This window comes from Botryllus schlosseri, chromosome 6, assembly GCF_051294905.1.
Source record: "Botryllus schlosseri isolate E-star chromosome 6, Bs_hap1, whole genome shotgun sequence".
NCBI classification, from domain to species: domain Eukaryota; kingdom Metazoa; phylum Chordata; class Ascidiacea; order Stolidobranchia; family Styelidae; genus Botryllus; species Botryllus schlosseri.
Window position 1 is genome coordinate 28,400,536 of NC_137241.1, and position 16,266 is coordinate 28,416,801.

The following is a 16,266-nucleotide window of genomic DNA, read 5'->3' on the forward strand; positions in this document are numbered from 1 at the left end:
TTTAGGCTTCGTGAGGTGTATTCAAATATCCGGTTTGGCATTTTTTGACAGAATGAGTGCCAAGGAGGGCGAATCGCTACCATTCAATAACTCGCCGATTACTACCAAAGATGGGTATGAATTTCCATTTGAATTTGAGAAAAACTATTGATGATTTTGACCGGATCTGTTTGTCGCTATACAAAGTATATATGGAGCTCTGTCACGGTTTGAGCCGGTGATTACGATAAATAATCACAAAATTACTTTAATCGTCTCTTCTTTCTTTCTTCCTTCTCCTTTCTGTGTTTCCTTTTCTTTTTCCAAGTCAGGCAAAACTTAGTGGTACATAGCACAAGTGCAAAAAATATGATCGCACTTATCGCCAACGTTATCACGAGCCACGCCGGCGGCTGATAAATTCGCTCCGCATCTGATGTAGTAGATTCTTCTGTTCGAATTTTTCAGTATTATTGCACTTGTCATTTGGTACATAGGCGCCGAGTTACGGGGTGGCAGGGTGGCGAAGCCACCCCATGACACAATTATTGGGTGGCGGCCACCCCATACAGAATGCTTAAACACCCGCCGTCTGTGCTGTCAATTAGCTAGTCCGTGATATCGCGTAAACGAATAATTGAATACGCAGCTTCGTCGGCGACGACGAACTATAGTTCTTAAAACACCCAATAAATTGTAATCTGTGATTAGTAATCAATAGGGCGATTTTTTTTGACCTTAAAAAAGGAAGATTTTGACCTAAAAAATCCAAATTTTGACCTTGCGTATGCAAATTAGGTGTTTTCCCACATAATGTTAAAATTGTACTACTAATATTAATTTCTGGTTGGAAGTGTCTGTCCTTACAAAGTAGTTTGGCCTGAAAAAACGTTTTTTGGCTCAAAAACTGACAAATTTTTACATGAAAAAACTTATATTTCAACGAAATCTGGCCCTATGAAGAATTCCAGTAGTTACATTACGCATTATGGTAGAAATAATTAAATCAAATTGTACTACAACGAAAGATAGTTTCCTACATTCTCGGGTAGAAAGTGTCTGTCCTTACTAAGTAGCTTTCCAAGAATGGAGAAAGAACGTTCAACAGCAGCAGTTGGATGACAACACTGAAGTTGTGCGTACACTGCTGGTGACAGTGGTACAGCTTCATACTGACAACGTTGTCTATATAACAATTTTTCATTGTGCGCTTCTTGATATAAGAACCATGCAATGCCCACGCAGTCTTGCTTCAGTTGGGATATTGCGGTACGTTGAGCATAACACCATTTGTTTCATTTGAATGTTTAACATGATTTCCAATGAGCAGCCTTCTACAACGGCAGGCCTATGAAGTAGGGTACAAGCTGCAAAATGCCAAATGATAAGTTCACCGAAAGTGCAAAATCTACGATACAAACGAAATGCAGGTTGCAAAAAAGTTTCAACTTCGTAAACAATTTTGACATTTTTTGACCTAACGCTACAATTTTGACCTAATTTTGACTTTTTTTGACATGTCAAAAAAAATCGCCCTAGTAATCAATCATACAATCGAAGCGACCTCGTTTACGACGTCGATTTCGACAGCGCGCGTGCTGAGAAACACTGTCACCTCTTTCGAACGAATTCACGTTCTTCTTCCCTCAATTAAAATGTATTTACGCGCATGTTCGTTAAAAAAATAATTTTTGAGTCAGTTTCGTGAGTCTTTTTAATTGGAGCGCGAAATACGACAGTGTGTTTGTCTAATGTGTATGCCTGCGAGTTGAAAGTCATTGCTGCGCTAAGTGCGAACATTCATTACTCTAACAAGGTTTTGTTAAGTTTTATAGGGAAATGCAGCAATGCAGCGCAAACGTCGTTATAATGAGCAAACAATTGTCGCGGTGTCTGACTCGGACCCCATTTTGATGTACGCAAGTTGAGGAATTACTGATAGATGCGCGCTTTATCGTTTGCTATCATCTCTAGGCTACTAATTCTTGTCTGCTTTATGCACTCGCATTCCCTCGATGTCACTTGTCAGTGTTTGATTTGTTATTAATACTACGCATTGTGCAGTGCACGGCGTTGAATTACGTTGTTAAGTATTGATGCAACAAGAGATTCTCGTGGCGCAAATTCTGAATTTATTCGATTAGTTTGAGCGGGAACCAATAAACTTCATTGCTGGGCGGACTCTATTGGGCGCGACCATATCGCGGATCGAATTTCAAACCATCAGAATTTGTATTTCTATTGATAAGGTTACGGCATGCGCCCATATTGCTCTTGCTGCAATAACACCTGGATAATTAAAATCGCAATATTTCACGATCAAATTCGACTGGCTGACCGGGACCTACGTAGGCCCCGTGCTGAAAGTAACCAGCGCGTTGTCGGTATTAAAACCCTAGGTACGTAGCCAGTGAGTTTCCCATTTATAACTAGAAATCTCGCCCTTTTGCAATGTCAATTCACTAATTCGTATTATCGATGCTGCCTACTGCAAATTAGCGAGAATCATTTGTGTGCAAAATGGGTCATTGACATCTGACGTGCGCTATCGTCTCTTATCTGATTTAGCGCGTCCTCATGCAGGCCTGCACGATATAATCGCTGGCATGAACTATCAGGTGCATCAGGCTAGGCCTGATATCGTTACCAGCCTGAACGATCGAGTCTACAGCACGACTGGCGCACGTCATAAATACGCTGGCCTAAATTATAGGGTCTGCTTCAGGCCTCGCAGGATTTGCCTATCTCTACTTATGCGATTGTTACATCATACTGGCTTAAGAGTGACAGCGTGGAATAAAATAACTTTGAATCTGCGCAATTGGCCACGAACAGACTAGAACGGACGTAATTGATTAGCGCCAATACTAAAACATCAGAAGGTGTGTGTTAATGCCGAGTTATCAAAAGATACGACAGGCCTGAATCACCTGAAATCGGTGCCAATTACAGAACAGATTCCACGGCAGACTTCAGTCGTATTTATTTGTGAAATTGTTCGTCATCAGCGAGGTTGGGTATTCTATTTTTCGCGCGCGCGTATTGGTGAATTGTTGATACTGGAGCGAGATCGAGGAATCGCTAATTAACCGCTGGACTCGCTGGCAAGCTTACGCACACTTATGCGCGTCAAGTCGTCAACACGACGAAGATTGTCCTATCCATGTATTATGAGCATTTACTCATGTGCTTAACCGTAATAAATTGATGCTAGCTTGGTAAATTTGAAACAATTTTAAACCCCTCCTTTTTTTCATCTGGCCACCCATGTAAAAATAAAAGTCGGCGCCTATGATTTGGTATATAGGCATCTTGTAGTATAGCGACCTAGGTAGGTGTGAATCGAACCAACCGTAAGTAGGTCATGACTTATGCGGTTTAGGTTCCGCGCGGGCGGGGTCACATAAAATAGATAATCATTGAATTAACGAAGTTAACACTAGCCCCAGGCTATGCCCTGCAAATGAATTGTTCTTGTACTGTAGGCCTACACATATATACTCAGAGGAGATCACGGTCAGTAAGGAAGTACTTCTACATATTCAGGATTTTCCTACTTAAAGCCTTTACTCATGTGACTGTTTATAGATTACTTACACTTCTACTCGGCGTTATTTTAGACTAATCTACTTTGTTTTATGTAAAGTATGAAATAGATCTTTGGTATATTTGCAGCACTGTTATAAGGGAGTTTGTCACAGAAACTGTGCGAAAGAAGCCATGTATCACCGTAAAAGATAGCGTAATGGTGGAGTGTCCGACTACTTGATCGGTATGTCGTGGGTTCCGTCCCCGGCCGGGTCAGACCATAGACATGGTTAGCAACATTGGTACCCATGACTTCCTTGCTTCGCGCTCAACATTACCGGGATAGCATGGGTGGTGGAAAACTTATACGGGCAAGTTTTTGCAACTTTTTTTACAGCTTCCGGCAGCTTCCTAAATACTCGTAAGATATGTAGAATGCTGTTTTAAGCTGTTTGAAGGAATCTTATAGTGCAACTTTTTGCAACTTTTGTCCATTTTTTTCATGCAACTTTTTGCAACATTTTGCAACTTTTTCGATTTTTCATGAAAGTTTTTTCGATTTTTGTGAAATACACGGCCAAATTCGACTGAAACACCGTAAATCAGCACCGAAGTAACGCTTTTACGGGTATTTCGGGAGCTGAGCCGGAAAATTGACTTTTTTTTTCTAGTCAACCGAGCAAAATGCAACTTCTGCAACTTTTTAACTTTTTTCAAAAATAAATGCATCTTTCCACGGATTTAACTGCAACAAAAACTTGCCCTACTTATAAGCCGTACGAGGCTGAATCTGTACCTGCCTTGTCCAGCGGCGTATGCGCATTGCGCAATTGCACATCATGCACTCATGGTATGCATATGCACAGATCGTGTGTGCGTATATCCTTGAGTCGGTGTATATGCCGCAAAAACATCAAGGACTATACTACGTCTCATTCTATTCCTATTTTCGTAAATTTTACCTATTGACTGTGTCATTAAACATGTTGCATTAGTCGTGAAGATGTAACTTTCAATTTCGGAAGCAGTCACCTTCGATTAACTGCTGATAGTATATGCGAACCCGCTGACAATTTTCTGTTTGAAATCAGAAGAGTACTTATCATACCCTCATTTTTTACTTCCAGTTTCAGTACTTTTAACATGTCATGTAAATCGCTTCTTCTAATTATAACTGAGTAGACATTGACAGCTTGACTTCTACTTTCACTTTTGAGAATCTTAGCTCATAATTTTAGCCACGTCTGCATATACTACTACTTACTGATGAGTGCCTATACATAATGGATTTTTCGTCGAGAATAGCCATCGAATACACTACATTGAACACGTGAGAACGTCAACTTTTCTGACTTTGTTACGAAGTATCTGTGGCTGTATGGCCATTGTAATACAAAAATAGCTTCATCTATTCGCCAAATTTTCAAATGCACCTTCGACTAATAATTTGCTCTTGATTTAACTTTATGGCCTTAATTAACTTCCTAATTCAGATTCACGGTCTAAGCAAATTCCGATGTAAAAATATCATGTTGATATAGTCCAGTGGTTCCCAACCTGTGTTACGCGCACCACTAGTGGTGCACGAAGGACTCTCAGGTGGTACGCGAGTAGATTCTGTTTTTTTTTTCGATCGAAGGGAGTTATTAGTTCAGGAGGGGTTGATTTTGAGTTTTTTGAAGCCGTCGTCGTCGGTGATAGGGGCAATCCCACCGATGACGGCCTACGGGGAAGAGATCTAGTCGCAAAGCATTGGGATTCTAATCTAACCAAATTCCATTTTAATGTATTTGACCACAAGAATTCCAAATGAATCCACTACAGGTATCATATACTGCGCCCTAAAATGAGCAGTTATTTTCAGTTTCGCTATGCCATCGGCAGCTCAACACGGTGGAAACGTTTTTGACCGCCTTCGGCGTGCGTAACTTACGTAGGTGGTACGCGAGCGTTTCATAAAACCTCCAAATGGTACGTGAGTGGAACAAGGTTAGGAACCACTGATATGGTCGATACATCGTGAATGTGCAGGTGACACCATGAATCATTGCATAGGTAAGCTCACCAGTAGTCAGATTACTCTCCGTTACCGTGACTTCAACTCTCTTGGTCTTTTTGGTTTCAGGCGGGGTCGAACGAACTCGACGGGAATAATCTTTACAGATATTCACTCTACGAAATTGCAGCATAATTTCGTCAACATCACGTGCACCGAGCGTGCTCTTAAAATCATAATTAATGTCGATTCCAGCGACCCCGACTTTTCTCGCTTGTAACGCCACCAAGTGTGCAACCATTGAGAAATTCACGGTGATAGAGTCGAGGAGCGTCTCAAATGAGTGAATGCTGAGAATTCGTTTAATATTAGACTCGTTTTCTTGCATGACTCGAGCGATTGTTACAGACGACGTAGATTCGGTTGGATCATAGTTTCCCAATAGGGAATCGGGCAGTATTGAGCAATGCTGTTCCCTGCTCCAGATGCTGTAATACGGACTGTCATCTACCGCAATGAGGTATGCCAGCGCCCTTCCTGATTGAGGGTTAGATAGTAGCCGGGATAGAACGTCTATAAATTCTTCGATTCTGTTCTTTGACGCATCAGACCTGTCTCGAAAGTTAGATGTCCGTAGCATCTAAACAAAAATTTAATTGGTTTTTACTATACGTTGGTTCTAGGCGTAATTACGGAAATGTTGAAAGTGGTCACTGGTCAACCCCATCGCTCAGATGAAAATGAAATAAATGCTATGATTTTCTGTCAAATTACAATTTCATAAAGTCCTATATAGCGGTAAATTATGACAAAATGAACCCAAGAAAACGATATATGGAATGGTGCTCTGATCTGATTAGCATATAAGACAGTCTGAAATATATTGACTGCCTTCGAACACGCAGATATCGTATGCGTACACTACATTCTCACAATCGTGAAATGCTTCGTTGTGCTGAATGGATAATAAAGTATAGCCTGCATTCACTACATAAATTGGTAAGTGGGCATTAGCTTTCATGTTATTATCTACAAATATTAAACTCCTCACACCTGTAAATACAGATCCATCCGCAAACTTTGAAATGTATTCGTGAATTCGTCCGCCGACGCATTTATAATTCCCCATCCGTCAGGAAGCATATCGTAAATACCTAAAGATTAAGTCGATAACACTCATTATACATAATTCGTTGTCCACCCGTACTTGTGACGATTTCCGTAAATGCGACAGTAGATGTAGATTCAGTCGTCTCCGCCCGCGTGCTAGGGGCACTGGTACGCTGTTGCGTGACCGTTGAAGTATATGATACAGTTGTGTACTGTGTGCTGTGGGTTGTTGTTGTTGTTGTGCTGTAGGTCGATGTTTCAAATCGTGTCGTCGGACCTTCCGTTTGCTCGATCGTCGTGAAGTTGGCTCGACAGGTACGGTAGTCATCATGCAGATAATAGTTCTCGTAGCAGCTGCACGTGAACGGCTGGCCGACTTCGCTGTCGTCACATATCTGATCGCAAACATCCTTGCCGTAGGCTTTGCATTCGTCAATTTCTGTAGACGACAAATCTTTCAGTATTAAGCTACTCTTCGTAATCAACGCCTAGTCAAATCAACAATTGTGTGTCTGTGTAGAGCAGGAGTGGCCAACCCTTTTGCTATTCACGGCCGCATTTCGATTAATCAAGTAGCCCACGGTCGCATTCCAGGGCATGGTCGTAATGAGCTAGCTGGGCACCAAAGACCCATGTTAAACTGTCCAGTCCATGTCTATTTCTGGCGAACTACGGACTAATCTATGATTCCTATCGGCTTCCTATACGCACCGAAATCGCGAGTGGTTATAGCAAGTGAATGGCCAGGCCATGCAGATTCATGAATGAATTTCGTCATTAATATTAGTAGTTTAACATATAACCAACAAGCATTTATATCCTTTCTCGTCCCATGTGATCAGATTCACCGGTAGAGTTGATGACGGGGTGTCTTCGAAAATTTAGGGTAAGTTATAAAAGATGATGCATCTTTGGGTGGGCCGACTGTTATTCGTCATTTTCTTGCATGCTGTTATTTCGCGACCTTCCATCAGAATTGTCGGTGTAGTGGAAATATAGTGCAATTGCCCAAATGTAACAGAAACAAATTTCTTTGGCGAGGAGCACACGGTTCCGAGTTGGTATATCTATATGAAGCGCATCATTTTCCTCTGCTGTTCGCATCTGTACTGTGGGGCTCAGATTGCAAGGGCGCCATTATATTAAAATCGAAAAATGAAGACGGAATGAATGGTGAGCAGCGCGAAGAAAATTTCAGGATTAATTAAAATCTGTCAATAATTCGGGGTTTCATTCGTAAATCAAATTTGCATGTCGACGGCCGCCAACACATAAGTTTCGAATTACGTGCCGACGGCCGCAGGTTGGCCACCCCTGGTCTAGTGATGCGTTATTCGTTTATATGACAACCTGTATACAGATCATGTAGGCCTATGCGTCTGCATAATTTTGTGTATCTCTCTATATAACGTGAACATGGGGTTACAACTTACAATGTGCTTCTTTAAAATAAGAATGGACTGGTTATGACAATATGAGGGACGCATCACCACCATATCGAAAATTAATTGATGGCAAATTGATCAGGAACATAAAGTATTTATCGACGCTTGCAATAATAAAGTATATAGGCTGAAGGTGATCCAAAAAATAATTATTGCAAGGATTCTACCCTGAAATGCAATGAAGCACACAATACCACTATGGTAACAAATTAGTAAATATATAGCAAAATATACCTCAGCTATATTATCAAGATTAAAGTAGACTGCGAGAACTACGGGACATCATCATGACTGCAACTATTCTCAAATTTTAACCTTTGCATGTCTTCCCGTCGACGTCAAGTGCGTACCCCAACTCACAACTGCAGTTATAACTTCCTTCGAAGTTGTTGCAACGCCTGTCGCAGCCCCCATTTGCTTTGATGCACTCGTCAATATCGGCGCATAGTCCGCTGGATATCTGAAAGGGTAGAAAAAGGGAAGAAATACGCTAGAAATCGTTAAAAGAGCGGCTCCTGGCGGGACTCGAACCCGCAATCTCCGGTTTAGGAGACCGGCGCCTTCTCCTTTAGGCCACAGGAGCTCAGGGATCCTACGGCCTAAGTTGGCTTTCAATATTCAGAATTCCACTCCTCATGCTCATCCAAATTCGTCTCTAACACCGTTTCTTTATCGCGAGTAAACGCGCCAACTCTTTCCAGTTAGGTTCACATTTGCTGCATCGTTTTGTCATCAATATTCTCTCATACTGCACCACTATCGATCGTATAGTTGTCTCTCAGTCTGGGGAGGTTGCTTTGAGAATATTGATCCAGTAGCATGCGTCGCTAGATGTGAGGCGAACATCGCACCATATGTGGCATTATTATAGTATGGGCCAATCATATCGAGAGGAATAATTATATGGTTAATTGAAAGCGATTCTTATACTTCCCAAACGCGAGGCTCATCTGATTGATTCGGATTTGCTCGAAATTTCTGTCTTGAATAATTAATGATATTCTCTCTGCCCGCGTAGAGTCACAGAGTGGGTGTATACAATCGCGAGATAATGTAATAATGAAGAATTTTTGTGTGGTTCATTATGCAGCGATTGAAACGAATGGATGATAATTGGGCATGTCTGTTTCGGCTTCCAAATCATTCTGTGTCACCATGTCAGCATTTGCATAACTCTGTCGAGTCGAAAACCTGAGAGACATCTAGCGGACAGTCCGTGTAGTGGCTTGCGTTCTCGCATAAAACTGCTTCGAGTTCAGTAAGAGCAAAATATTCCGAACGCATCATACGCCTATAGTGACCTCAGCATGTGATGTATATATAATATATATTAAACGGCATATAGAATGATCAAGCTCACATTCATGGCGTATCCCATCTCACATTCGCAAGAGAACGATCCCGGGCTATTGATGCAGGTTGCAAACATCGTTTTGCAGAGATCAGCTCCATCAATATCACATTCGTCGTAATCTAGATCGGCAGGGAAATTAAATGATGAATTAGTCAGGACTTTGAATGCATAATTTGATAAATGATTGTAGGAATATTATGCCACAGTACGTAGATGAATTTTTATTGTTTCCTTGTTCAATCACGAGATATCATGATATTCAGTATCTACGATAAGCGCGGCAATAAATTGTCTATTTCATGATCGTGCGTCCATTCTTGTTCGATATATCTATCAATACCTCTCGCCCTAACCAAAAAGTGCCTTTTTAACAACGTGAAATTACTCGACTGTTGATGAGCCATACAACTCAACCTCACCTCGAGTGGCGAAGACCATGCTGCATGCGGCATGCTGGTCATTCTGCCTTCGTGACACTGGACTCATTTGTACGGTGGATTCGTTTTTGTGTTCAACAAATTGAATGCATTAGTACATTTAATTTAGTAATAGTAGCGTAGAATTACTGCATTTTGTCTTTGCATTATGTCTTAGCCTAGGGCCCTAGGCCTAGAGAGGTCACTCTTGTTAATTCTGTAGTAAACACCATGTCGGTGTAAGCACGACGGGAGAACCTAGTTTTAATACGATCTCGAGGAAGCATCTTAATAGGCAGCGTTTGAGAGAAGTTGAGAAGTACGGCTAATATTACGACCGAGTTAACAAGCCCTATAATAGATGTGCTCATTCAATCATCATACAACGTATAGTCGTTATACTAGCGAGGCTAACAACTCGAACTATACATTTATCACACCGGTTATTCTTGAGTAAATTATTACCGTCACAAACATATTTATCATCGGACAGTGTGAACCCATTTTCGCATTCACAGTCATATCCGCTTGGGAGATTTATGCACTTTGCGTTTGTGCAGTTGTTGCTTTCTGGCACGACGCATGGGTTGTCGTGGTAGCAAGTTTCCCCGTTCCCCTTTTCCAAGGTATCCGGGCACGCTCCGCATTGATACCGTTTTTCAGTTCGAACGCCATCGATATACTCCTCCTTGACTGAACCCGAAATTTCTGTGCAGATCACACCATCGAAGCACGGTATCTCGCTGTGAATATAGTGGACGAATTGAATTGTAGTTGACTATCTTGAAATGGTAGAATGAATGTAATATTGATCGAGCGCCTCGAATGAAAGAGGTATGTGAGACCGTTTAAAGTGGTATGCGAAACGTTCGATGGTGTTAAATGATATTTATTTTAAAATTTGCTGTATTTTGCTGTAGTTGGATAGATGAATTCGCTTCATCTAGTGGGAATAGTGATGTCGCGCGCAAGAGAATAGCTTATTTTAAACACCAACAACAATATTTTGAAACTGAAATAAATTTTAGCATTCGAAAATGCTTTGCTTAGCGATAGCTGGAATCGTCCAACGAGCCTGGACATAGTCTCCGATGTGCTATATAAGTATGTTATACCGCCGATATACAAACTTGTGCGTGCAAAGGAATCAGTCCATCTGCCAAATTAAATTGTTTACTTGCTAATAATTGATTTTGTGATTCAGTAATAACGTCATTAACTGTTAAATATTTGATAAAAATACGTGATTCACCACCAAGGTGATACGCAGCATAGTAAATAGACAAATTACTGGTACGCGATCGAAAAAAGTGTGAGAAACACTGTTATATACAGTCTGAAAGATTGTAAACCAGCTATAGCATACTGTCCAACAAAGTGCGTTATGTAGCCACAAAACCTCGTATTGCACGCGGAGTTGTTAATAGTTTATATTTGAAGCATGATATTGTATCAAATAGTACAAGGTATAGCGCGAGTAGGCTAATAGCCTAATTATTCGCGAATCCATTAGGAGTAATCTGCTTTTACAATTGAAATTTGACATTTATAGTTACCGACGAGATATCGCCAGTTATCGGTCAAGATATTGGTCAAGTACCGCATTGGCATCTCGGTCGTAGAGGGTTTGAACACAGGTCGGGCCAGGCTTGTAACCACGCTACCCATGTATTTCCCGCTGGGCGTGCAGCCAAGACATCGTATTTGAGCCGATGCCGATAGCACCGAGACCTGGCACCTTCACTCGATAACCCCGATCTATTCTACCGATATCGAAATGATATGGCATCTAGCATAAAGCGCATTTCCAAAACTTCAGAACACTTATTTTGTACAGATTTACATATATCGACAAGTGTGGAAGTGAGATAAACTAGACAGACTGTATTTAGACTCCTGTAAGCAGAGACGGACTACTTTTCAGAGTACTTAGCAACTATTTTTAATTTTTTTAATTTTCAAAATCCGCGACTAGAACTAGAACTAAAACTACTCTATTTTCAAAATCCCCAACTAGAACATTACCGAACTAAATGGGTAGTGCGTACAGTGTACAAGTCTGCACAGAGTGATTTCGGTTGCCATACTTACGCGCACGGATTCTCCACTTCCGCGCAGGTCGTACCGACAAAACCTATTCTGCATAAGCAAGCAGCCTCGGAAGCTATGATCATTCCACCGGATTCTTCATTCTCCGGCAACTTCGGGAAAACGCACGAGCCCTGGCCATCAGTGCAATTGCACGTTACAATCGGTCGATGAAGTGACGTTCGTCTGCCATGCTGATCAGTAAATGATATCAACACATGGCGCTGATCTTCCCTAACCGCGATTCTAAATAAGTAAGGGATTTCGTAATAGCACTGTAACGAACGGAAGGCGAGAACTCCTCAGATTGCATTCTCACTCAGCGATATAGTTTCCGGGGTCGTTCAATGTCATGTTCGTTCCGTTCAAGTTGATATCTCCCTCGAAATTGATCGCGTTTAATTGCACTTGATACAAATTACGACCTATCGCGATAGCTTCCACGAACGGATGGACGGCGGGTGAGGATTTGTTTCGTGTCGCGACATCAAATCCTCCTTGATGAATATGGGGTGTTGAGAAAAACAAAGTCATGCTATATGTTGAGTCATAAAGAGTTATAATCCTAAAACATCATGTAGGTGTGGCAGATTTCGACGATATGGAAAGATTAGAATATTCGAGTTTATCAATAACGCACAGGGAGAAGCTAAAATCGAAATTACGTGGCTCGCTGGTCAGGGGCGACCGACACATACATGTTAGTTTGGGAATACGTAGAATCCCCGCTACGCCATTGTTGTCCAACGCGAATTAAATCAGAATTTGTTGACTCACCCAATATCTCTTTTGAATCAAAGATGCCGTTTGTAGTGAAGTCTGTTGCGTTGCCCTTTGTCACGGATACTAGCTCATCATCACTTTCGGTTCCGTACTCCCCGAAGAAGAAATACTCCTTGGTACGAGATGAATTGGAATGTAGCGCGACGCTTGCCAAATCGCCTAAAGTAGCGGGAACGTCAACCTAAATTCTGCCTCATGCAAGATCTATATGTAAGCTGATTCGCGATACTTATGGTGGAGCGTGTGGTGTTTTAGACTGAGATGGTTATGCTTTTAGAATATCCCTACTTCTCCCTAAGAGTTTCCAGTTTTAGGCATATAGAAACGTAGGCCTATAATATAAATACTTGGAAATTGCTATTTATACTTGTATTTGAGTAGAAATTCTGGACTCTACTTCTACTTCTACTCGAGTACTGATTATGAATACTCTGGCCACCATTGGTATTAGCTATTCCTGTTGTTCAGTTGTTCAGTAATATGGGTGTTTGTTAGGAGCATTGTAGCATATGAGCTAATTGCTAATATATTCGGGTAGACACAGATAGTTTCGATGAGAATAATCAGGACGCAAACTTACAAGGTATTGCCTGCGCTTTTTCATATTGATTGTCGGCGTTCATGTTGTAACATTCTTGATCCGATGATAGCAAACCAGAAGTGAATGATGAATTCCTTACCATGGTTGCTGGCAACACCAGCTGATATGCCAATCCTCTCCCGACTTTCGTAGTGTTTAAGACTATGCCTGATATAACATTCTAGTTTGGATATTTCGATTCGATTTAAGCCAAGCGAGCGTGGTGATTCAGACCTGATCGTATGGCAATAGTCGCTTGATCGTCGGGATTATCCGCTAATATCAGCTGCAAGTTGACTTCATCTTTAAAGCTCTGGCACGGGACGGTGTTCAGGATACATATCGTGGCATTCCCATCCGTTTGAACTACGAATGTGTAGTTTGCATACTTCATTGCTATTTCCACCAACAAACCGTCTGTGATAACGGGATATGTTGTAGGCTAAAGCCCGAGCAATTTCATTAATGCATAAGCGGCACCTCGGAAATATCCGATGAGATCGAAATTGGGTTCTCCTGAGTTCCTAACGCGGAGTAATTGATACGATCCGGTACCGGATACGAAAGAAATATTCGATGTCACCGACACGTGTGTTCCGTTCTCTACGCCAGATGCTAAAATAAGGAATGTCCATTATTAAACAGCATATATCAATATATCGAATTTGGATATATTGGATATGTCGAGTACACCAACGAAACCGGGTTTTCAGATGTTGCTACGGGTGTTAGTGTTTTAGTACTCATTTACTCGTGTTGTTTCTTTGGTGAAATGAAACTTCTTCCAATAGAGTAGGTGTCAAAGTCATTTCAAATATATAAGGCACTATCTCTCGATTCCCAGCAACTATAAATATCAATGCATGTAGATGAGCAAAACTTTTTCGGCATAGCCACACGATAAAATTTCTCACCGGAAAGACTCTATTTTCAAATCCAAAATTTTCTACTCTGATACCTTGGCTTCTACGGATTGGAAGTAAGCCAATAGTTTTTGCAGCGTTTGTTTAAGGAACCTAGGATATTCATGGGATTCTGAGTGAAATTTGAATTAGATCCAGAATTTTCCTTCCTTTAATTGCTTCGCTTCTTAGGGTTGGAATTGGGTCAAATTAGTTTTGCGTGCAGCGTTTGTTTAATCAAGCAATCTAATAATTTCACGAGATCGTATTGAAATTTGAAAAAACTGTTTTTACAACCCTATGTCTAGGGTTTCATTCAAAACAAACGGTGTTTTAAAACACTTTGTTTAAAACAAGTTCTAAACAGTGATTTAAACAAAAACCTTTATAAAAAAACAAATTTTTTTTTTTGAAGTTGAATAGTATATTCATATTGAAATAAACCCGAATATTTTCGGCTGACACTCGTCAGGGGTAACCGTCAGCAACTAGTAGAGAACTCAAAAGAACATCGTATATCAACAATCTTAGCGATGTTGTTGAATTCTCAACTAGTTGCTGACGATTACCCCTGACGAGTGTCAGCCAAAAATATTCAGGTTTATTTCAATATGAATATACTATTCAATTGTATATTGAAGTTCTGTACCTCCAAGAAGCTGTTTTTTGAAGTTGTAAAATTATGCCATAATTGTATAAATACTTTCCGAAAAACATGTTGTATGAGCCTACGGACAATAACCGCCCGATATAGCCGACTTTTATCGATATGGGATGGTTGGAACCCTCAAAATAGTCGATTCAACAGCAATAGTACAGATATTTAGTCAAAACCGCTATATTGTCCCTATATTTTCAATTGTCAATGACAATCCAATATGACGCCACAATTGAATATTCGCGATGTCATGCTTAAAACAAAACAAACAAAAAACAATGAAAAACATCTTTTAAACATGTTTGTTTTAAATTGATTTTTGTTTGAAATGCAACCCGACCTCTGTCCAATTGTTCGATAGTGAAATTAGTTAATTGACGTTGGCTTTAGGTTGTAAAGAATGGTTCCAAACTATTACGGAGAATGCTATTACCGAGACGGACCTTACCGAGAATGCTATTACCGATAATGGACATTACCGAGAGCGGACATTACCGAGAATGGACATTACCGAGAATGGACATTACCGAGAATGGACATTACCGAGAATGGCCAATGCCAAAAATCTAGCTTATTGTAACGGACGTTCTCGAGAAATTTATACCTGAAAATCGATACCGAATGTGGCAACGCCGTGATGCACACACACGGCCTGTTTATATGCATAACATGCCTGCATTGCATTTATTGCATTCTCGGTAATGTCCACTCTCGGTGGTGTCCATTCTCGGTAATGTCCATTCTCGGTATTGTCCTTCTCGGTAATAGCATTCTCGGTAATAGCATTTTCGGTATTGACCAGACACCGTTAAGAATGGGATTTCACGATTCTTGTACAGCATCAAATATCATGTCTTCAATAATCTACTTCAAAACCCAATGTCGGAAGATACCTTAAATTACCAAGATCAGCACATGTCAATGCTCTATAGCAGTGGTTCTTAACCTTTTTTCCTCCAGCGCCCCCTTTCAAAAATAATCGTTTTCCAGCGCCCCCAACCTCATATTGTAAGGAATGTAATACAGACAATGAGTCAGAGGGAGGGCCGTAACAGCACTTTGTCAACCCCCTAACAACGATTACCTTGCGTACTCATAGCGTGATAAACCAAACTTCTGAGGACTTCGCTCCCAAGAACCCCGTAGCATGATTTCGATGGCCAGCAAAGTTTGTGTGGCCTGGTCGCCCTAGGTACCAAAATGTTCTATAATGCATGAATGAATAGGTGGTAGTTACATATATAAGTCGCTATAAACTTTTTATCCTCTCAGCCCACGAAATCAGATTTACCAGTAGCGCTGAGTGAGATGTTGTATGGGAAAATAAAGGGCACGTAATTAATAATTAAACATATTCGGGCGTGCCCGTAGGTACAATTAATTCGTTACCAGGGACGTAACAGCACTTCGTCAGCCCCTAAAAAAAC

The 16,266-nt window shown here is 40.9% G+C and overlaps 1 protein-coding gene and 1 non-coding gene across 2 annotated transcripts in view; both read right to left on the reverse strand.

The window, feature by feature from the left end:
* The window catches only part of LOC145440182 (uncharacterized), a 39,668-nt gene that overhangs the window by 2,418 nt on the left and 20,984 nt on the right, over nt 1–16,266 (reverse strand). Inside the window, exons 23-35 of the mRNA XM_080317759.1 lie at nt 13,760–13,894; nt 13,514–13,696; nt 13,280–13,447; nt 12,694–12,858; nt 12,236–12,413; nt 11,920–12,162; nt 10,294–10,571; nt 9,419–9,531; nt 8,374–8,518; nt 6,711–7,052; nt 6,557–6,657; nt 5,573–6,143; nt 247–430 (exon numbers count right to left, since the gene is read on the reverse strand). Of these exons, the coding sequence (XP_080173885.1) occupies nt 247–430; nt 5,573–6,143; nt 6,557–6,657; nt 6,711–7,052; nt 8,374–8,518; nt 9,419–9,531; nt 10,294–10,571; nt 11,920–12,162; nt 12,236–12,413; nt 12,694–12,858; nt 13,280–13,447; nt 13,514–13,696; nt 13,760–13,894 (2,806 nt within the window). The remainder of the gene's footprint in view (nt 1–246; nt 431–5,572; nt 6,144–6,556; nt 6,658–6,710; nt 7,053–8,373; nt 8,519–9,418; nt 9,532–10,293; nt 10,572–11,919; nt 12,163–12,235; nt 12,414–12,693; nt 12,859–13,279; nt 13,448–13,513; nt 13,697–13,759; nt 13,895–16,266) is intronic.
* On the reverse strand, nt 8,569–8,641 carry Trnar-ccu (transfer RNA arginine (anticodon CCU)). Its single transcript has one exon. It is a non-coding gene; the product is annotated as a tRNA-Arg (tRNA).